Below are 23227 nucleotides of genomic sequence, written 5' to 3'. Positions count from 1 at the left end.
TTTCTCCCATCCCGGAATGCTGTGTGGCTGAGCCAGACCCTCTGTTAGAGCGCTGTGGAGGAGGGTCTGGCAAAGTGAGGCTACCTTAGCTGAATTCAAGCCTCAAAAGACTTTTCAAAAGTTCAAAACTGGCAACGTGTAACTAGTATTTTACTCAGTGTAGAGCACACAGAGGCTCTCACTGGGGCATTGCAGGGATAGGAGGGAATATGCCACAGCTATCTGCCCATCTGAGAAAAGTAGGAAGCGCTTTGCCCCTCCAGGCCCCAGTTCTGTCAACTGTTAGACCACTAGGAGCAACAAACAGAACCAGAGAGATCAGCAAGTTGGTCAAAACCTCGATGTCACAGGGGTCATGTACCATGTGGTGGTGCTTTTGCTCCTCATTTGTTAAATTAGTTTCAATTTATTTTTACATGGTAATAGCTGCTTTAGTGCGTGACAAGTTCATAGACACAAACTCAAATAAGCACTAAGGACCCTCTCTGGTGTGTCCTGGAGGGCCAGTCATTGATTGTGTTTAGTGTTGGCCTGTTGACCCGTCCAACAAAGTGACGTGATGTAAACCCCTGGTGCGCTTCTGGCTTTATTTGACGTGACAGACCTCTGCTAAACGTATACATAGCATGGCCAAGTTTATGTCACTTCTGCACCTTCTTACTAATTTCCTGACATTAAAATTGATAAGGTCAAATCATCACTTGTGTGGGCACAAACTGCTCAGATTTAAAGGAATCAATTCATCAATTGTGACAGTTTAATGAGACATTTGTTTCTGATCAGCAGCTGAGGAATTCACCTCCGAGAAGCAACTCAAGTGTTTCACTGCTCAAAGTGTGTAGGGGGATGTGAAGGTCTGGTTTGTGGCACGGCCAATGTTTCTGACAGATCAGTGAAACGTACCCGCCCAAATCACCAGGTGAATAACTAGCAGTTTGCAAGGAGACATGTGAGACACACTCTTTTTGTATTTGAGCTTTAATAGGCAACTAATAGCTCTGCTTTCTGTGAGGTGTTTAAGGTCCACGCTACACTCTGTCACTCACTCCCTTGACCTCATTGTGTTTCTAATGGTGTAGTCAAGCGTCGCCAGACACTGACGCAATGATGCCTCAGATGCGGTATGCATATTCATAAACTCGATGAAACAGCTTCCCTGTGTGGGAATTCCCATTTTTTCTCTGTTCTTGTCATTATAATTTACGTCTTTAAATGTCACAAGTTATCAGAGTCGTGAGGTGCTATCAACATTAGCGATATGTGTTATTTATTAATTTATATAACTTTGACATTACATGCAGTCCCACGCACTTGCTAAATCAGATAGAAGTACTGCACAAGATCAACTGTGTAGCAAGAGACAAATAAATTGCTTTGGCTTAGTGACATTTAACTTTATGAGATCGCATAGGGATGTGGTCATATCTGTTGGGTGCTGTTTTCTATATGGTTGCCATAAAAATATGATCTTATAAGCTCAAGACATACCCTCTCAAAGTCTTATAAATCAAATGTTGGCACAGTAGCAGGTTTGGCACCAGTCAAGAGAAAATCACAGCAGAGCTATTGCAGCTTGAATGCATGGTTGCAATGAAAATAACCACCCTAAATGGTAAAAGCATACCATATTCCTTTATCGTTTTAGTTTAATGTTTTGGTGTTGACTCTCATTCAAGAGCTACAGAAAATGTCCTTTTTGAGGCAGATCAGCTTGTGGATATCAACGTGTGACTCACACATCTTAAACTGCAACAGACTTCATGACATTTTGACATTTTTAATCCAGTCTTCATGATAACAGTCCCAAGTTCAATTGAGATGTGCCAGAAGATATGGATCGCTATCGTTGTTTTTCCTTTAGTTTAGCCGCAGTGAACTTGTATCATAGTCACAATACAGTCTGGCGACAAAAACAGTAAAAATGAATGACTTTAAAAAACCTTTGGGTCAAATGGAGGGTTCATCAATGTGGTGAAAACAAAAGCAAAACTTTTACTGCAGGAATGCACAACACAATGTGAAAATGAGGAAAAGGTCAAAGCCAGCATTATTCCACTCACAACAGAGGGAAAAAAAGTTGTTTTTTATTGCTCCAGCCTCCTTTTGTGTGGTGACACTTCTTCATTATGTGAATCAATAAAATAACATGATAGGACTTCCACACATGAAAATATGGAAACTATTTTCATATTAAATTGCCATCATCAAACATAATGTAACCTAAGTCAATGAGCCTCAGGTGATGACAGCACATTGTGCAGCAGTCCACCTGGCAGAGTGATAATTACAAATGGGCTCCACATTTAATGAAAAAACTTTATTTTTGTCATCTTAAAGACACATTTGTGGTAGATTTCTAATATGAATTAATATGAAATAATGTAAATAAACAGAAGTGTCACCCATATTATTGGAGAATTTTACAACAGTAGGTTATGATGTAGTTGACAAAATCTCTTGATATGTTTGTTGGCAGCAAAATGAATTTGTAGGTAGAAACTTGACTACATCTACTGCATATTCAATCAACTAAATTGAGGAATAAGCTAGATGATGGAGACTAAACTGGCAATCGCACACTGAGGGGTATCACTATCTATCATCAACAAGGAACAAGATTAATGTCAGGGCAGAAGAGAATGAAAATATGAGAGTCACTTTGTGTTGTCATCAGGTGATTCAGAGACAGTTGACATAGAGGAGGTCAAATTGAAAACAGACCATTTTGTGGGTCTGGGAAAGAGAAAGAGAAAGGGTGGGAGAGGGAGAGAGGAGTGTAAAACATGATAATTAAACTTTAAAATGTAAAATTCTTGCTGGGAAAATTTGAGAAAATAAATTCAGGAGGCGATTTTGCCAATCCTGAGCTTCACGTACAGGTCATTCCAGGGCCAAAGTGCCATGACAGAAAAAGTAGGCCTATGGTTCCCTCTTCTCTTAAATGTGGTTGCAGTAACGAGCCAGCAAGTTTCTTGTGTGAGGACCTCCGGTTGCACATGCTTGAGAGAGAACTCTATTGATCTGGGTACCTTGTGGGGCCAGTTTTTCAAAACATTTAATCTGGATCAAAATGATCCGGATTTCGAAATCACATTTTTTGCTATTCAGGATCAGGTAATCCATCTTACTTTTATGCCAGATTTTCAAAGCAACATTAGAGTAGATCACTTTTTGGAAAGCCAGCAAGATGTACAAGATGCATAGGTTGTATATTTCAACTTTCTGACTTTGTAATACAGATATTGCAAGAGTTTTTATTTATTTTTTTATTTTTTTTATTATTATTTTATTTTTATTTATTTTTTTATTTATTTTATTTTTTCTTTCTGGTTTTTATTTTAACAAATGCATTTTCCTTCTATGTGCTAAGCAGATATGTTTGTTGTTTGTTGTTGTTGTCGTAAAAGTTGAAAATTTTAATAAATAAAGTTCTAAAAAAAAGTAGTAGATCACCGTGATCCAGTTTTCGGGCCAGTTGTTCAAAGGTAAGCTGATCGGATTTTGGTTATCGGATTGGATCAAATCTTGAAAATGGGTTGTTCAAAAGGAAAAGAAGGAATCTGAAATCAGATCAAATTACAGAATCCAATCCTTGTTTTAATCTGGATCAAACCTTCAGTTTGTGTTGTTCAAAACTTGTTAGTAGGATTTGGATAACTTTGATCCCCAAAAAAAATCCCCCAAATAGAATTCAATAGCAAACAAAAATAATACATTCCATTTTTCTGTCATTCATCGCCGTATATTAATTTCAAAGAAACAATCATCAGAGATGAGCCTCTCAAAAATAATTTCTGGTCTTTCCTCCTCAGATGAAGAAGAACCCTGAACATTCTTTACTTTGTTATTGGACTTTTAAAAGATGAAAGATGTTTTCAAAATATCCACAATGCATTGTTAATGTGTGTTAGTTTTTTATTTGTAGTGGCTCAGGTGAGTATTCATAAAAGAAATTATGAATGGAAGTGGAAGTTATTTTAGTGTTTTGTCTTAAAATAAGAAATACTTGTGACCCCATGTTGGCTCTTTACCTGTTCTTTACACAGCTGGTAGCCCACATTGTGTTATGTTGTGTATCTGGATCAGGGTGATCCTGTCCAATGTTCCAAAGTAAGACAGATTACCTGATCCTGAACAGCAAAAAATGGGATTTTCAAATCCGGATCATTTTGATCCAGATTAAATGTTTTGAACAACTGGCCCAAGGGGATGACGTATTTGAGTATTGCTTGACCAAAAACAGACGAGGGGAGATGATAAACAGATGCAGATGCTTCTGTTTGTGTCTGAGACCACGGAAGAGAGATCGGCCCCATGGGGCGAGCTACAGTGTGCAGTTGATTGCTTCATTTTTTCAAAGCAAATATTATATATTGTATTTAACTGCTAACAATTTAGAATTTACGTATGACTTTTTTAGTGAACATGTTTATTTTCATTGCCCTGCATAATGGTTCATTAAAACAAATTTAAAAAAAAACATGCGAAAACAAAACATTGTTCTTGCCGTATGTGTCTTAATTACAAATGAATTAAAAAAATGTAAAAATAAATCATCCAGGTTGAGGGCGTGCTTGCACCTTGCATGCTTGCATGTTGGCTAAAATAAATTTCCCACTGTGCATCTTTCATGAACATTCTTTAAACAATGGTGATTGATTTCACATACTTTTAGCAGCATTTAATCACATTTTTGGGAACTTTAACCCTTTTTTTCGGGAATTTAATAAATCAAAAAACAGTATTCTGCCCTGTGTGTGCTACAAGTAGGCAGCATTAAGTTTTCATGGCTTTATCACTCCTAGATAACAGGTTTAAAGATGAACGTTGCATCAAGAACAGTATCGTAACGATCCATCTTCTTTCAAGAGTCTCTATATTAGGCACTACCTGACAGTGCTAAGACTTTGTGAACATTCTTTGGCTCTCAGCAAACTAAACCACTGTCCATTAAAGGATTACCATTGTGGCAGAATCTGGTGTTGGTTGTGTCATACTTCATAATATTCACAAACAAAGCTGTGAGAAGGTGTAGATTGGGCGGACAGTAAAGCATGAAGACCCACCCTTGTTCACCAGACCTCTTATCTTATTCCTTACCCTCCATCCTTCATACAGTACGTTAGGAGTCAGCTGAGGGGAGTGGACATTGAGGTGAAGCAGCTCCTTCCCCACTCATCTCGGCTTGAAAGACTGCCATGCATTGTTTCAAAAGAAAGAAAGAAAATCATTCCAAAAGAAAGAAAAGAAAACCCACAGACACACAGGACAATGAAACACAGGAAGTGTACATGTGGAAAATTGCGTGTGACATCCATTTTCAACACGGCTGTGTGTGAGTCATTGAATGTGATAGGCAACATGCAATTGAATAGACCACAAGAAGGGAGTTTTAGGTCGGCGTATTTATTGCTCTCACATGTATGATCTCATACAACACACACCTACACCCTGACTCAAATGTGTTGTTGATTTCACAGACAGGTTAAGTCAAGAAATAACCAAGTGCTGATGTCATGCTCTTTCCCCATGTCATGAGGACCGACTGGCCCTGTTACCACAGACAGAAACACAACATGACAAATGGCAGCAAGCTGGCTGTGCATTAAGATGAAGACAGCAAACAACGCTTGCCAGCGGTGAAATTAGCAGAGTAAGTAAGGAGATATAGCTCGGCTCAATGTGTCTCCTCTGATGTATGACACTGGACAATGTAGCCTATCTGAGGCCAGCAAATATCGGCATCATCATGATTGATGTCAAACAGTGGTCCAAGTAGCCAGGCTAAATTAGTTATTGCTAATTAAAGCTGCATTGCCGCCTCATACCCACAGCAGATCGGGTTCCGTTGTTTTGATAATGGTGTGGAGCTCTAAACACCAAGGCAGTCTTACTCTGTTGCTGTGACTGACAGAAAAGCATGTTTCTGTATGACGAATATCTGATTGTGTAACCCTACACATATTGTGATGGAAACATGGTGATATCAGCAGTCAGCAGCTCGTATCAGGTGTCAGTTTGCTGTTGTCTACAATGTTAAACTTCACTTTATCTGATGTGGCAGAAGAGGATGGAGACTAGAGAACATTTGCTAAAGGCTGAGGAATGTGATGGGTGAGGGTCCTATAGTTACTGGCTGATGCTGGGAACAGACCTTGAGATAATTGAAACATACAACGACTGGACACGTCATACAAAACATTTACATCCACAGATCTTTTACTACTCATACTCTGGAAAGCTCCACATCTTAAACAACTGAGTAAATACATAAGACACCATACAGGATGTCACCTTGCTCCTTGATTATAAAAGGAAAAACATTGTACTTGCCACCTCCATTGTAGCGATTCAGGGAAATGATTACTAAAAATGAATCTGGATGAAGATCCCCATGCTGTTAGTCATAATTACTGTTCTAGGTTACTTTCTGTGTTTAGTTTTAGTTTGATTTAGATAGAAGCGTTTACACTTAGTCAAGTGTAATTGCCATTTGGAAAGCTTAACATTATAGAAATTTGATTTTGATACATTTTTATTTCAATAATTTGCAGAAAATGATTCCACTTAAGCACCTGACACACCAACCAGATGGCTGACCCTCTGAAAACACTAAAGCGACGAGACGTAATACATCTCCATAACAGCAGGTGGCGCTAATCTGTATTGTCGGCCAAAAAATTTAAACTGGCAGCTGATTGGATGAACACGTCACGTGGGTCTGGCTTCTCCGAAAATTCAAAGCCAGACTCTCCCAGAGTCTCATATTTTTCTATATTTTACTCACCGAAACATGTTTCTGTAAACATTTTAAGGAAGAAATAGGTCATGCAGTTGCTGAATCTGTCTTCAAAAGTTTAAAAGATTTTCGTCAGATTTTGAGAAACTCTAGTCACGCTCATCATCAAATCATCGTTTCCGCGTTTGCACTCCACCAATCACATTGGTCATTTAAGTCTGACTGCTGGCAGTGCCCGCCTTTTGACTGAGCATGTCATCCATGCTGTCAGGTGGGCTAAAATGAAGGCCGACGGCACGGAACACACCGAACAGACTCGAGTCACTGACCTCGTCAGACTGTCTGACGGGCTAATTATCGGGTTGGTGTGTCACGGCCATTACACAACAAGACAAAGTAAATCAAAGGGTGAGGGTGAGAAGTTGGAAAGGGGCCTTAACCATGCAGTACACACTAATGTACAGAATGTCTTAAGATACAGTAACACCAACTTAAACTTTAAAATTGATTTTGCTATAATGATAAATTGGCGAAGCACAGAGGCTAAACAAATTGCAAAAGTTGGCAAGACAACAAGGTCCAGGGTGCTCAGGTAGTTCAGTCATATGTTTATAGGTGCTCTTTGGGGTCAGGAATTCAATTAAGTATAGACAAAAAGGAAATCCAAGGCACTCTTCTTCAAATTTATTTAAAAGCCTTTATTTTACGGCCTATTTCATAATCGAAAATTTAAAAGACATAGGGAGAAGCAACCCACGCATAGTGTCAAAGAGAGCCTTCTTCAGGGTGTGCATCCCAGACAAACTATTTCCCCTTTTTGCAAAAGCTGTTGGAGGTCTAAACTTTAAAATGGACCCAAAGCACTGATCCTTCTTTTTATTTCTTTTCCCCCTTGTCTGTTTCTATTGTTTGCTTATTCATTTTGTAGTGCTACCATGGTGCCATAACCCCCAATAGAAGAGGGGTTACCTTGACCACGGATGCCTCCTTTATCCTAACTTCTTGTTCCCTTTCTGTAGCTGACGTTGTTGGACAAGTAGTGTGAGTGAAAAAAAGCCCCTTGAAGTAAGAAGTGCAATAAAAGATTTAACATGTTACTGAAAGACAAAAACCTCTTTACTTTTCCATTCACCTTGCCCTGAACCTTGCTTCATGAGTTGAGGATGGGATAAATTGAGGCGGGCCGAGGATTGTGCATTGCTGCTTTGACAGGAGATAGAGGCCATGCCTGTCATGAGTGCAGACTTGGAAGCCCAGGGAGGATAACAAAGAATGACAGCCATCTTGCGCTAATGGCTTCGTGGTGTCACTCTTCCAGTGGTCTCACCCTGATGACATCATTGCTCCAGGCAGGCAAGTGTCACAATCGGTTGTTTAGGAAATCCTTCAAATCATCTGCTGCTGCAGCAGAATTCAGTCTGAGCCTCTAATGGCAATGAAACATATTCTTTACATCTCTAAGCACTGTGTTTATGTTTGTATCGTTAGTAACCCTTTAAACTTAGTCATAAAGGTGCTTTGAGCCACATGTTAAGCAGGTGTAAGGTTTACCATCTTACATAAGCATGTTATCATGGCACTAGTCTCGCTTTGCCAGACAGTGCTGTAGAGGATGGTTTGGTTAGTCTACACAGCATTCAGGGATGGGAGAAAAAGGTGCTCTGGTTTATTTTTTAAACCAATTACAATCGCCTTGGGTGGCGCTAAGTTTTGTCCTAGCCACAGTGCTGCTGCAAAATAACCTAAAAAGGAACTTGTTTTGGTGGAACGTGTGTACGTTCAAAAGTTGTTTTCATGTCATGCAACAAAAAACTCAGGTTGGACAGATTGTCTAGCTAGCTGGATTTACCCTGCAGAGATCTGAAGAGCAGTTCACCATAGTCTTCATAAATCGACCAGAGTTTAGAATGCCAACATTAAAAAAGTGGAAGGTAACGTACATCCAGCTGAAATGAGGGACATAGGGTGGAAAGTCCGGCGGCACCTGCACAATCCCTTCGATTTAGACTTTTATGGCACAAACTTTAGCACTAAAAACAACGTACAGCAGACTCTGATTTGAAGTAGTTCTGCAAGTATCTAATGTAAGTATCTAATGTGTCACACATTAGATTTTGACCTGATGGTCACCCTAGATAAAAAGTTAAGGGATCACCAAAGTGATTATAATTTATCCTGAGGGAAACATGGATGTCTGTATCAAATTGTATGAAAATCTATCCAACAATTGTTGAGATATTTCAGTCTGGATCAAAGTGGTGAATAGCCCAACATTGCCATGAACCAGATAATGCTATTTCAGCAAAATCTTCTGTTTACTTCATTGGAGATGGGTCTGTGAGGAATTAAGGATTTCACTTTTAATCCCATTCCCCAGTGGGCGTAGCAAAGCAAAACTGTGGATACTCGGCCTCTGTTAAACTCTACACTTAGCTGGATATCTACTTTTACACTTAATACTATCATGTTTTGTCTCTATGAGGAAAACCGCTGGAGGTTGAGACTCAGTATTATTTTCAAAAAAGATTTCTGTAAGCAGGCTTAAAAACTTGATCTCATTACTCTATAGGCTTATTGCAAAGTTGTTGAAGTGGCTTCAGAGACTAAACCAACAGTGTAACTCTTTACTCCCTACACATCCACTCAGACGGTGTGTCAGAGCCACTGAGTGTGAAAAGTGAAGTCATCCCTCGGCGATTTGCGAACAAGGCTATTGTGCGTAAGATTATTGTTCCCTCAAGGCCCCGGCAGACCAAACTTTGAATCTTTCAGAAAGAACTTAGAATAGGACAGGTCCGCCCAGGACTCAGAACAGGAGACTAGTACACACATGACACACATTAGCAATTGCAAACAGGTCCTTTCTCTAATTATTCAATGAGATAGATGCTGGCACTGGTTCAGCATTACCATGACACTGTGTTTGATGTGTGTGTGTGTGTGTGTGTGTGTGTGTGTGTGTGCACACACACTTTAATCACCATCACTATGACAAACGGGGATGCTTAGAGGCAAAAGAAAAGGTGCCATCAGTAATTTGGCTGGGTTGGCCATTTAATCAAATTCAAATTTCCCGAGATAAAAGGAAACGGGCACACTAAGAGAGCTAAAGCTATTCAAGCATGCCTGAATGTGTTGCTTAGGTTTGTCTTTCGAGTCAAACGGAACGCTTTTTGCCTGTTCCCCCCATGACAACTGCATTATAGTCTATAACCCACAGTGTTTTTCTTTGTATTCTGGCCAGGGATAGAAGATTAAAGAGCAAAATGGAGAGGGTCACACATTTTTGAGATGTCAAATAGGGAATGGAATTATTTGATATGAATTTCAGGTATTTTTTTATAGTATAAAAAGTAGTTTCCATAGGCATCACATTAAGGGGTAAAGTGGGGGGAGACAATGATGTCTGGAGAATATAGTAACAGGCTATGGGTGTTGCACTTTTCTTAATGGTACCCTGTGGAGTTTTCTTGTAAACAAACAAAAGTTATGTTTATATTCAGCGTGTTACACTAATGTCTATCCTTGGGTTTAACGAATTTGTCGAATGCATTTGCTTTCTCATAAAACCTCCTTGATGTCCCCTAAACGCCTCATCAGGCAATGAAGGCGTCACGCCAACCAGACAGGTGTGTGAGTGTCAGAAGCTCAGTTCGGCTGAGATGAAAAATAAACTTCTAATGTTGCTAGCTAGCTAATATGTGGAACTGTGGAGGGAGCTGATATTAGAGTGGCTTTGAAAGAGAAGTTATTATTATTACTATTTTTTTTACAGTCCACAGTTTTTACTGTGGTCAGGACGAACATCGTCGAACGTTTCTTTCACATTTACGTTAACGGTCGATTATCCTAACTACCTAACGTTAGCTGGTTAGCAATAAGATTCCGTTTTTGTAGAATGAACTTGGTGTGTTATTATACTGTTGGAATATGGTCAAGTAAAACCAGTCAGGATATAACTTTCACGTCATGTGAAGTAAACGATTGTTGATGTAATGAGCTGTTCAGCATCCAACTCTGTCAACTAGCTACTTAATTGCGGACTCGAAGCTAAGCTAAGTGCAACATTTAGCTGCTGATCTAGTTAGCTAGCTTTAGTACCTCTAGCATTAGCACTTAAGGAAATCTGTGTGTGTGTGTGTGTGTGTGTGTGTGTGTGTGTGTGTGTGTGTGTGTGTGTGTGTGTGTGTGAAAATGTAAAGCTGGACAAGTGTGAAAACCCAAGATATGTATTATTTTGATATTGAGATCGCAAAATGAAAAGTATACAATTAAGCTTAGTTTGTTTATTATATTTATTGGTTATGGGTTGTTTTGTTTTTATAGCAGGATTCTTTCTGTTGACAACAAGGAGCTGCTGGGTCTGCTGCCCGGATGGTCATTGCTTCTCGTGGATGCCTTCATCTTCAACATCTGGATATCGTGCCAGGTAGGAACCATATCAAAGAAAACTTAACTAAGGAGGATTACATTTTATTTGCACCTTTTCTTTTGATGTCTCAGATAATTTTTGATCGACTAAAAAACTGACGTTTTAAAGGGGCCCGAGGCTACAACTTTAAAGGAACATTCAAAGCAAAGATAACCGAGACACCTTTTAGATAAATAAGCTGTGACACACTTTAGTCCCCACTGACATGTGTCGTCATGCAACTAACAACAATCACCATTTTGTTTTGTACTCATCAAATGACCGTGGAAAGCAGTTTAATATCCCTTTTTAAACAGATTTGTTTCTTTTTATTTTTTCTAATCCAGTGGTAGTGTGTGTTTGTGTGAGCTGGAGACCTTATTGCTCTTATGCATGGTCTGCTATCGCAAATCTCCTTACCGAACAAGTAGTAAATTTAGTGAACCCAGAGATCCGAGTCAACCTGGGACCACACCAGACTGCAAGATCTTGGGTCTAAGAAATTTTGGAGAACCCCAGATATTGATACAAGTTTCTTAACCCATCAATTCCCTACCGAAGAAAAGGTTACATGTCAGACATCTGCAGTTACACATGCATTGTTTTCTTCTTTTTTACTGCCTTTGCTGGCGGATTGCTGTGTTTCTTGGCATTTTACTGCGTACAACCAATGGCAGTAAATTCAATTGCAAGCCCCAGATGCTCATGCGAGTCTATGTGCATCCTTTTGCGCGTGCAGAATACATACAAAAAAGGGACCCAGTGCTCCACAGCACTGCTAGTGGTCAAACACTCCACAGGGTGTCTTTTAATAATAAATAATAATTGCTGTATTAGTAATGCACCTACACTACCTAATATGTCTAGTTTGATAGAAGTAAACTATAAAACTACTTTAGTCAATAAATCAAACTAAAACTGTATAAAGTTGGGTGAACAAATATTTTGTCCCCAGTGGAAATTGCTTGCTTGACTTTAACCTGTTAGCAGCTGCCACCACACAAGGAGCGACTGGGAAAAAGATCTAAGAACTCTGATCTTCTATGTTCCCACATCATATATTCAAATTTAGATCACATGCGGAAGGCAGTGTCATTCGGATTGATGTTGAGTTATACAAAAGTTCCGCCCAAACTTTTCACAAGGAAAACATAAGCCAGCTTCCCATGAAGGCAGGCTGCCTCGAGGCATGACACACTGTGCTTTACTCTCACCAGCAAAATGATTATTGCATTTTACTTATTGTAACTCGGTTTGCATAGGATATACTGTATGTGTGGGACAGGAAGTACAGGATAGACAGCACGGGACGTCAAGGGTTAGCAAATTATTGTACTATTTTAGGTTTAAACACCAAGTTTGTTTTCTCAATACATTTAAATTCCAGTAAGAATTCATATCTGAGATTAAACCACTCAGTTATTGACTCATAAATAGAAACAGTAAGGGTTTCCTCATAAACTTGTTCCAATAAGACACAAATACCTTCCATCTTTTTTCTGTCTGTTTTGTGATGGATCAATGTTGCCCGGCTCCTGATGGAGCTATTGTAAAGCTAAGGCTTGAAAAAGCTAACCATCCACATGCCTTTTACATCAACAACACGGTATGTATTGAGTAGGGCTGGTTACAAATGTTTGATTGAATTCTGTACCCAGCCCTATTATTGAGTTGCATGTTACTGTAAATGTTTTTGGGCATGGTACAAGAAGACAAGTAATTTTTAATAGAATGCTGAAAACAATACAAATTTCAAACTCATTTTCAGGCTTTTTTTCTTTTTATCCAATTTAATGATTGATTAATCCATGTAATTATTATAAGATGAAATGATTATCCATAGACTTATCAGGGACTGCCTCCCATTTCATGCTGCAAATATTTTAATGCACATTATGATCTTTTCACATCCAAGTAATTATGTAACTTCTTGATCACAAGCAGCACCTACAATAACAAACCCTTTTTTGATGATATACATTGGCATGTTCTAAAAAATTAAATATGTTAATTTCTTTTTCTTTTATTTTTTTTTAAAGTTTGCTAATCTTAAACTTGTGTACAGTAAATGAGTGCCCCCATAGCCAGGCTCCCCAGGTACTCAGTGACCTAGTAGTGACCTCAGTAACCCTCTTTTGGGTTCTGTATCGCGTGGTGCATCCAACGGGAACTGTAAGATGCCCCCACATGAATCTTCATTAGGTAATTTCTGTTGCGTTTTCTGTTTGGAGGATCAATCACATGATAGATAGATACTTTATTGATCCCCAAGATGAAATTCAAGCTCCCAGTAGCTTACTCCCATCACACACAACATGCACATGCATCATAACAGGATGTTAAAACAACAAACGTGTGTGTGTGTGTGTGTGTGTGTGTGTGTGTGTGTGTGTGTGTGTGTGTGTGTGTGTGTGGTTGGTGGTTTTTGTTGTGGTTTGGTGTGTGTGTGTGTGTGTGTGTGTGTGTGTGTGTGTGTGTGTGTGTGTGTGGCCGTCTTAGCAATTGTTTTGTGTTGGTTATCTGATTTCTCAAATTGCCGTGAGTTGGACTGAGCTACATATCACACTAAATTGAATTTGAACATGTGAAATGTTTTTAACAAATCAGTTGTAAGCATTTTAAACAAAGTGCAGTGTTTGTCCAATCACAAAGCTTGCAGAATATGTTCTGTAATGAAGCTGGACCACATGTGAAATCACTTTGAAGTAGCTATTGAGAGAAAAAAAGGTTTGAACCTGCGAATCGCTGCTTTATATTTGGTTAGTGTTGAGTTATTGTATTTAAAAAAATCTAAGTACGTGCATTGCAAACTAGCTTAGACTATAAATGCTGTGTTGTGTGGCATAGGTCTATGCTACATACTTTTCCCTATACAAATAAAAAAAAAAAACGAAAAATAGTTGTTAGTTGCATCCCTAGTTGAAAACATTTGAATGAATCCTGCTGATTCATTTTAGAACTAGCATCTTGTGCATTAGATGGATAAATACATGCTGACTGCGACTACAGCTGCTGTTCAGGGAGGGAGTTTAGCAAACCGGTCAATATATCGTTCACAGACGACTAGCCATAACACCTCCCCTCTCTATTTCTGTTGTACATCAGTGAGTTTTTTGTGTAGCTGTTCATAGACATGATGCGTAGTTTTTATTTTGCACATTTGCTCAGAGGTGCCGATTATCTCCCACTTAGTTTCCCTTGGACACAGTAACTGGCGCCCAGATTTTAAGACACCAGCAAAGTACGTCAACCAAAGACAGGCGCTCCAAGAGATATTTGCACATGCTTTGTGTCTTGGCCAGTCTGGGTTATTCAGGGGGTTTGTTATCTTGGGTCTCCTTCATGCATTTGTTCACACTGCCCCTCTGCTCCCACACAGAGGGCCCAACGTGTTGTAGCCCCCTGCTATCACTGAATACACACACTTTATCACACACGCACACACACACACACAGGCAGGAGCATGCAGATGTATTAGTAAAGTATATAAGCATGAACAGGCAGATGGAGACAATAAACACGTGTGCACAATGCCGCTCATAGAAGGACGTGCACACTTAAGCACATGCACTGTCACACAGATTTAGATGTTTTGAGAGAGAAATGTTGAAGTCCGGCCAGAATTCGGACAGCTGTGTCGCCCCAAATCAGAGATTTTATTGTACTTTCCACAACAAATACTTGACCTTTGACCCAAAGCCTTTCAGCACTGTTTCCTCGATCTGCTCCTTCTTTGGGCCTAATGATGAAGACACATTCCGTCTTCCCATGCTCATTCTTGGATTTCACATTTGTTTTCTTGAGAACATAACACTAGAGAGTGTGTATGTGTGATAGAGACATACTGTACATGAGATATAGTGGGTCGAAAGACAGAGTGGAGCTTTTTGCAGTCTGGTATAAAAAAACAAATAGTATCTAAATTAACTTTAATACATTGTTTTTGAAGCTGTCCATTTAGAGGCCAACAATTTTAACATGGATTCACTGTTAAATGAGTGAAGTACTCTAAGAGGGTTTCAGTTCAGGTTGATTTGGCGGCCCCTCTGGTTGCTGTTGGTAATGCTAAGAACTCTGAATAACATAAGCATTCAAAATGATTCTTTTATTGATAACTGGGAGCTGCTCAAGACTATGAGCAACTGTATTTCCTTAGTAGTATAGACATAATCCACATTTGCTATTTTCTTTATAAATTGCTGCTGCTATACATGTACTTACTCACATTTAAGGTGTGCATTCGCAGACCCTTGTCCTTTTGAATTTCATTAAGTATGTGCATGCAGACTCTGCCACTGATGATGGTAACCACTTAATTGAGAGGTAACTAATGAATGCAAATGCTTTTAATGGCTATAACAGAAATATTGAGTATGATTTCATGACACAAAATGCAATTAAAATGTCTGTGCAACATGAACAGGGACCTTACGTAACAACCCACGTCCCTGTCTAAATCCTGCTTGTAGCTGGTAGCTCCTAGCTTCCGTCCAGTGAGTGTGTTCAGTCAGGCTTCTGTGATAATCATCCTGACAACAATCCACGGAGTGGCGGTGGTGTGGCTATGTCCTCCAGAGGACAGATCATGTCATGTCTTGAAGTTTATTCCCCCCTAAAAAAACGATAGCGCAGAGCGCTGTTTCCCCTTTTCCTGCTACAACGGGACTTCAGCGCAAGACTATATACCTTCTCTAATGATATCACTGTGCAACATACATAATTTGCCCCATTTCCGTTTAGGTACATAGTCACTGATAAAGTCATAACCACTGCAGCGCTCAATTACCTATTTTTGAGGACGAGTTTTCGTCGTGAAGCCATTACCTGTCCTCTGGAGGACCACGCTCTGTGAAAGCCTGGCTGAACACACTCACCAGACGGTAGCTTGGAGCTAGCAGCTACCAGCCACAAGTAGGATCAAGACGGACCAGGGTAGGTGAATTTAAATGTAAATGTGCTGTATTTATATAGCGCTTTTCTAGTCTTAACGACTACTCAAAGCACTTTTCTATCATACAGGAAACCTTCACCATTCACACACTATGGCCGAGGCTGCCGTACAAGGTGCCACCTGCTCATCAGATAAACACTCACACACATTCACACTCCGATGCACAGCGTTGGGGGCAACTCGGGGTTTAGTGTCTCGCCCAAGGACACTTCGACATGGGACTGAACCCCCAACCATCCGATTGGCAGGCAACCGCTCTACCACTGAGCCACCCTTTAAACAATGTCTGAGTTGAAAACGCATCTTGTTGTCACGTAAGGTGTGTTCATGTTGCACAGACATGTTTTCTGCAAATTGTGTCTATTAGGAGGCATAAAGGCTTTCTAAAACTTGCCCCGATAACTGCCGTTTTAGCTCAGTGGAAGCTCGTATACGTAGCTGCAGCTACGTATAAAGCTACTGCTTTTTAAGAAGAGGATGAAAACAACTATGAAGATCTCTCTTGCCATGCTGATGGTTTTCTATTGTTAAGAGACAAAAGAAAGTTGAGACTAGAATTAGACTACAAAAATACCTAGAAGAATGCCTCCCTCGTGGCTACTTGTGATGTAGCACCTGTCATTGTACAGTATAGAAGGGAGTAGAGTTGCATCTCAGGAGCAGATAAATTGAACACACGTTTAGTTTTTTGTGTCAACACAGGCAAAAAGGCAGGTCAGCCACTTGAGCCTGCAGTCAGCAGTGCCTGTAAACCGATCCTCATAGTCTAAGCACATCCTCTGTGCTGGGGTCCTTTTTCTGCCATAAACACACACACACACACACACACACACACACACACACACACACACACACTCTCGTTCGTGCACACATACTCACATTCCTCTGCAGGCTCTGCGAGGGGCAGGCGCAGAGTGTGCTGGAAGCTTAGAGCTATTCTTCAGAGTGAGCGTCTCTCTCACTCTCCCCAGTCGTTAAGTCAGAGAGCAGAGGAGGAAGGAAAGGCAGAGAGACCAGGGGAGGTCTGACGACACCATCCCAGCTAGCCCGGCACTTATTTTAAATGCCCAGATTGATACATGTGTGCACACAGTCTGGCTTTAATTCACTGGAGGAACATCAAGTGTTATAACCAAGCTGTCACTCTGAAAGACATGTCTGCAACCTTTCCTGCCAGGACAAAAACTTAAGGGAGTTTTGGAAATACAGCATGTGTTTGTGGTGAGAGAAGCAGTGACTTTCAATGCTGGAGGTCCAATGTGAGGATGGATGACACAGGCTAACAATGTTCCTAACCACTTTCTGATCCAGCTTTAAAAGGGAACATCCAGCCTAACAAAGAAGAAGAAGCAGCTAAAGATACTAGAACCTAATTCGACTGCCACCTTGACCCCAGGCTTAAATGATGCTGTGGTACAACTTTGGCCGCCATATGCTCTCTCTGGCAGCACTTCTGGTGATTGTGAGCTGCGGAGGAGGGGAGCAACGGAGAGGGACGGAAACCAGCCGCACAGGTGGCAGCAGCAGCAGCAGTAGTAGTAGTAGTGGTAGCAGTAGTAGTAGCAGCAGTAGTAGTGGAGGAAGTAGTAACAGCAACAGACGTTTTCATAAGATCCAGCATGGCCAGTGCACCTACACGTTCATCCTCCCTGAGGGAGAGGGAGCCAGAGGAAGCTCCTGCAGGGAAGCGAAAGCTGGTGGCCCGCAGCACAACGCCAACTCTCTCCAGAGGGACGCTCCGCCACCTGACCCTGAGGTTCCCAGCCAGAAGATCCAGCAGCTCGAACACATTATGGAGAATTATACCCAGTGGCTACAGAAGGTAAGAAGGCTGGTTCGGCCGTTTCAATGCAGCACTAAACAAAGTTGACCAACAGAGTGGACTTACAGTCAGCTGTTTGCTATCACTTCATGTTTTCCAAATGGCAGATCAAAATAGGAATGCAGTTGATTTTCCCTCTTATAATGAGATCCTTGTTGAAAAAGTTGGGTATTGAATCACATCCACACAACCCTGCATGAGACCAGATCCGTTTCTTTTATTGTGGTCACGCTGCAGTATATTTGTGTTTCCGTGGGTGTGTGTGGTCGGAGCGTTAACTGGAAGGATTACATCATGTGCTCTTCTATTAGTCCTTGGTCTCATGTCAACCTCTAAAATCATTGGATAAACTCAAAATGACAGTGTGGTCAATTTGCAGGATGGCTGTATTTCTTTGTTTCTTATAATTTGTCAATTTGTAGAAACAAAGCTTCTATCATATAACACAATGTGTATTTAATAATCTAGAAGACAGAGTTAGCAACACAATTTATATTAACCCTGCTCAACTGTTGTTATGTAACTGTGTACTTTTTCTGAATTTAACTTTTTGTTCTGGATGTCTCACAGCTGTCGGATTTACAGGCATCTTGAACGTGTCTCTTGTCTGCAGCTAATTTTTTTTCCTACATTTTAACTGTTTTTTCCTGAGTAAGTTACCCTTTGAGTAAATTCCACAGATGTCCGACTGAGTTGCGACAAGCGCCAGTCATAGAGCAGAGGTAGTATATGTCAGTCACCCCCTGTTCTCCAGTGGGCTGTCTCTTTAATGGCAGGAAGTCAGAGAAGTCCCCCAGAGACACTCACAGGAGGAAAAGATAGAGAAAGAGAATGCTCCCTTATTTATTCAAGTCAAGGATATGTGAGTATAAATTGAAAATCCAGACTTGCAAGAAATATATAAATACATATATTTGATTTTTGTATAGAATATAATCCTCATTTTAAAGACCTGATATGGTATGAAATGAGTCAAGTTAATTACTCTTGAACAACCAATTCACAATTTATTAATAGAGCCACCATGGTGTTTACTATGTTCAAATATGGTTCTTCTGTAATGTTAAAATGTTGCGAATCATGAGGCTATCACTGATATGGCTTGGCAGGCACTCTGCTTTTCTAAGCTTTGAGACTTTGTGTCTCCAAAGAGAGCGAGACTCTCTCAATATCTCTCTGAATACATGAATCAAATAAACAAACTTTCAAATTTGGCAGAACACGGTCCTCAACTTTCCACAATATTGTTCAATAAGATTAGCAGGTTCAATCTGTGACGTATTGTGTAACACTAATGGTTTATTTCTTGTCTACGTTGCAAATGCATGCACAGATAACACCCGATGGATTAGATGGGTTGCAGTGTAACCGGCAAATTGATCAGTCTGAACTTCATCAATACCCCAAGTCTGTTCACTAGCAATCAGCGTGCCCTCCCAAATGTGTGTGAGCTCCTCTGCTGCGTGCCTGCTTTTCATTTGCTCTCAGAAAGTAAACTTTTCACTCCTTAGGTTGGAGGAAATAGTAAATCCTCATCAATTATAGAGGCGTTGGTTATAGCATGTTACAGCGAGATGTTGATTGAGTTTGTAATCAGGGAGGTGTAGTGTTGGAGTCTGCTCCACCCTCCTGCAAGTTCAGATTATCTGACTAAACCCCAGAGCAGATAGAAATCCAAGGAAGATCTCTTTGTTAAATTTACAGGTCAGAATCTGTGAAATATCAGCTTGTCACTGGACTTAATATCCCTGACGTACGTACGTACGTGTGTGTGTGTGTGTGTGTGTCCAATACATCACCAATATGCGTAAACATAAAGCCTTACACCTTTTATTAGTGATGACTTTCTACACCAATCCACTATAAGTCATACAAACTGTGTGCATTTATGCATGGTTCCCAAACGCGATCTATGTGTCAAGAAAGGCCAGGGGTGAAATAACACTGGCTTTATCTTTGCTCAGTGGACCTCATCCGTCCGTGATAGTACATGTGATGCTATGAAAACTCAGTGGCAGCATTGGTGGACTGAAGGTTTGACTAATGAGACCTCTCAAGTAACTTTCTCTTCACATGTGAAAAAGGGGAGTGTGTGTGGAAACGTCTGCCATCACCACCAACGCTATCATGCCTCTTTCCTGGCACTCTGGGGTTTTGCAGGGTTGCAGACATTTCATTAAATTATTTTATTACATTTTTTTATTTTATTTCAAATAGAAATTTATATTTTATTTAAAGAAAATCCAATATTAACAAGTTCATATTTTATGTAGTAGGTAGCTGATTATATCTAAAAAATGTGTGATTCTCTGGATGCATGTCATTTTTACAAAATTAGGATAAAAGATTGGCAGAAGAAAAGAATTGGCGTAGACATTTCAGAGGGGACACTTAAACACAGTGGTAATTCTTCCTAATTGCACTAAATGGGGGGAACATCAGGTTGCAGTTAACATTTTTCATTGGACTGAAGATTAAGTGTCTTGGCCAGTCTATCTATCTTAATCACGCCAGCATTTTTACTGCTTGTCTAACAGAAAGCTTGCCCTGATGTGGCTCCAGCCAGCCCTGATGAAAGAGATGGACGGAGGAGACTGTTCCAGATAGCTCCTGTGTCTGGGTGCTCAGTCCAGTGTGGGGGGTAGACAGAGAGTGATGTAGCAAACAGCTGTTGGGGAAGCATTTTAAGACTGAGATCTTTCCTTTCTCAACCCAGGTTAGAGTATATGGACCCTGATAACATTCCTGACCAGTCAAAGGTGCCTAGTGTTTGTCCAAGAATTATTTCCCTGGCCTGCCTGCAAGACGACTAGACTTGGACAAGCTTGGATCTGACCTGCAGCAGGAAACAAGCTACTTTACACATACAATAAAAACAATAAAAGATCATTACCACTATGCAATTTTGTGCCGTTCAAAGTTGACAATCCTCTGAGAAATCCTTATAAAATGGTGGTCTTTATATTGTACTTTGTGAGAGCTTCGTCAACCAAAGACTGGCTGCGTTACAACTCTAATGGCGTGTGCACACCAAGGCTAAGTAAAATATTTATGTCGCACCATTCGCGTTTGATCATGGGTTTTATATATGGATCATTTTTGTTTAATTGCGTTAATCACACTGCTCGTGTACCCACCAGTGTAGAGCTGTAGGCACCACCGGTGTTTTTTTCTTCAACATCACTATGGCCAAAATAACCACTATTGCTGTGGAAGTCCCAGCTACGTCGGAAAATCAAACAACGTCATGTCCGGATTAACTATCTGGCGGTAAGAAAAAGCATGTTAATGTTTACTGCCTTCTCCAGGAATTAAACGTTATGTTTGGATGTCTGCTACTTCCAGCGCTACTTAAAGTACAAGTTTGAGTCATGATTCCTGTTTGTAAAAAGCTTGAATTCATTCTTTATCCGGTCTGTCCGCAAGTCAAGAAGCTAACAACTTTTAAAATGCTTGTTATCTGGATGGAGTTGGGATCGTACAGGCCTGTGCTAACATTGGAGCTGCTCTATAATCCCAACAGGACATAGCATTTCAGAATTTACCAGGTAGTCCAACTTTCCTGCTTACTTTTCCCAAAGAAGGCTCTTTTGCCATTGTGTCTTTGTCCAAATGATGAGGTTCTATAGAGCTCTGAGTGCCCAGACAGCTACAGTGTTGTGCAAGCGGGTAAGGCTCTTCTTTCTGAGCGTAGCTCCCAATGGCGCCATTTTGATGCTACCAAGCCATCACCCGCCGTTAACATACCATTGACTGCCATTCATTTTGGCGACACTTTGACAGTGAATAACTTTACATCTAAAGCATTTAAAGACTATTTGTCAGTTGTTTATTTCTAAAGAAACAATAATGTATAAAGCTTAATTACCTTGTAGCTCACGTTATGGCTCCGTAGCAGACATTTTTGTAAAAATAGACTGTGAAAACGATTGTGTCATAACCACATGACTTACAGTCGCACAGTAGAGGAATCACCGTATAGTACAGGGTAAGCTCGCCGACAGTTTGGACTTACGTTAGCTGTTTAGGTTTAATCACTAATGTTAACTAGCATTTTAGTTAGAAATAATTAGCTTGTGCCTATGTTATCTCCTAACATATACCCACGCTCTCTGTTTCTGCAAGATTGGGAATGATTGAGCTTTCTCTTGGCACAGCTACCGGAAGACGTACAACTTTCAGACACATTGCTCACGTCACATCTACGTCTTCAAGCTCAGTTGCACAGTAACACACAGCCATCACTGGAAAAGTGCTTCTAATATCTTTCATTGGTCTCCGTCCAGAACAACGGGATCTGTTGGTACATTTCTTTAACTGTCCATGGTAATGTGTTCCATCATTTCCGCTGAAACATCGGGACATCAGGAGATCCTAAGCACAGATTGTGCTTTCACGACACAGCGTTCCACAAATTTCTCACTCAAGTTAAAATATTTTAACTCATTCGTGCTGGGAATTTGCATCTACTTACATCTTTGCATTGACTTTGTATGTAATTGCGCCAAAAATTGCGTCAAAGATGTAGCCCAGGGCCTGATTCAAATGTGCTTTAGAAAAGTTTGACATTTAGGGAAATATGCTTATTCACTTTCCTGTCGAGAGTTTAGTGAGATCATTGAATCTTCAAATGAATTCTGCAACATATAGGGCTGGTTATTGTTCCAAATGTTTGAGTACTAGTACCAATTCCATACCTGAGTTTTGGTTGATACCAGTTTCCATAGCTATGCCTTTTTAAGAACCTTATTTCAAGGAAAGTAAATGTTTTCTACAAAACCCTTTAAAAAAAATAAAAAATAAATTAAAAGCCAAACAAATATTAAAGACAATGTTTTCTGAACACAGTGAGCTACTGGAGCTTTCCCTAAATAAGAAATTAAGAAAAGTACAAACCTGGGCAATTAAGAACCTGATACCAGTTCTCGGGTACTTGACCGCTTTAGAAGTGTACCAAAAATGTTGGTATTGCGTTTTGAATCAAAGCTCTACTCACGTGTAGCAAGTGACCTGATGAAGAGATTGGTGTAACATACATTGTTTTTAGTGCTTGTTACTCTAGCTGTCGACGGATCAGTCAAACCAGTCAAACCATTGTTTCTTGTTGGAAACATGAGAATGGATGGGTTATTTAAGATAAAGAAAAGGTTGCATTGTTCAAAACGATGAAGCATGCATCTCACAGCACAGTCTGAGAATATCCTTTCTACTTCTCTAACATTTCAAGGACGATGAAATTTTGGCACAGATGGAAGTTCAGCAAGCCAAATTTAGTTTCTGTTCTTGGTAGTGAAAGTAATAGAT

The 23227-nt window shown here is 40.2% G+C and overlaps 1 protein-coding gene and 1 long non-coding RNA gene across 3 annotated transcripts in view; one reads left to right on the top strand and one right to left on the bottom strand.

The window, feature by feature from the left end:
• Window positions 1-324: 324 nt before the first annotated feature.
• LOC116701837 (uncharacterized) lies at window positions 325-6845 on the bottom strand. The gene is made up of 3 exons (XR_004335015.1): window positions 6601-6845; window positions 4896-4899; window positions 325-337 (listed from the first exon to the last, which is right to left on the bottom strand). It is a non-coding gene; the product is annotated as an uncharacterized LOC116701837 (long non-coding RNA).
• Window positions 6846-11065: 4220 nt separating this feature from the next.
• Window positions 11066-23227, top strand: part of angpt1 (angiopoietin 1) — a 63796-nt gene continuing 51634 nt past the window's right edge. The window contains exon 1 of one of the 2 annotated variants that reach the window (XM_032535234.1): window positions 11066-11168. Coding sequence is in view for 1 of the 2 variants with exons in the window: in XM_032535233.1 (XP_032391124.1) it covers window positions 17504-17923 (420 nt within the window). In the remaining variant the exon portion in view is untranslated. Of the gene's footprint in view, window positions 11169-17020; window positions 17924-23227 lie in introns of those variants that run through there. The other variant, XM_032535233.1, reaches the window with a different exon arrangement.

This window comes from Etheostoma spectabile, chromosome 14 (genome assembly GCF_008692095.1).
Source record: "Etheostoma spectabile isolate EspeVRDwgs_2016 chromosome 14, UIUC_Espe_1.0, whole genome shotgun sequence".
Classification (NCBI taxonomy): Eukaryota; Metazoa; Chordata; class Actinopteri; order Perciformes; family Percidae; genus Etheostoma; species Etheostoma spectabile.
The sequence above is the reverse complement of the archived record's forward strand: the minus strand, read 5'-3'. Positions and strand labels throughout refer to the sequence as shown.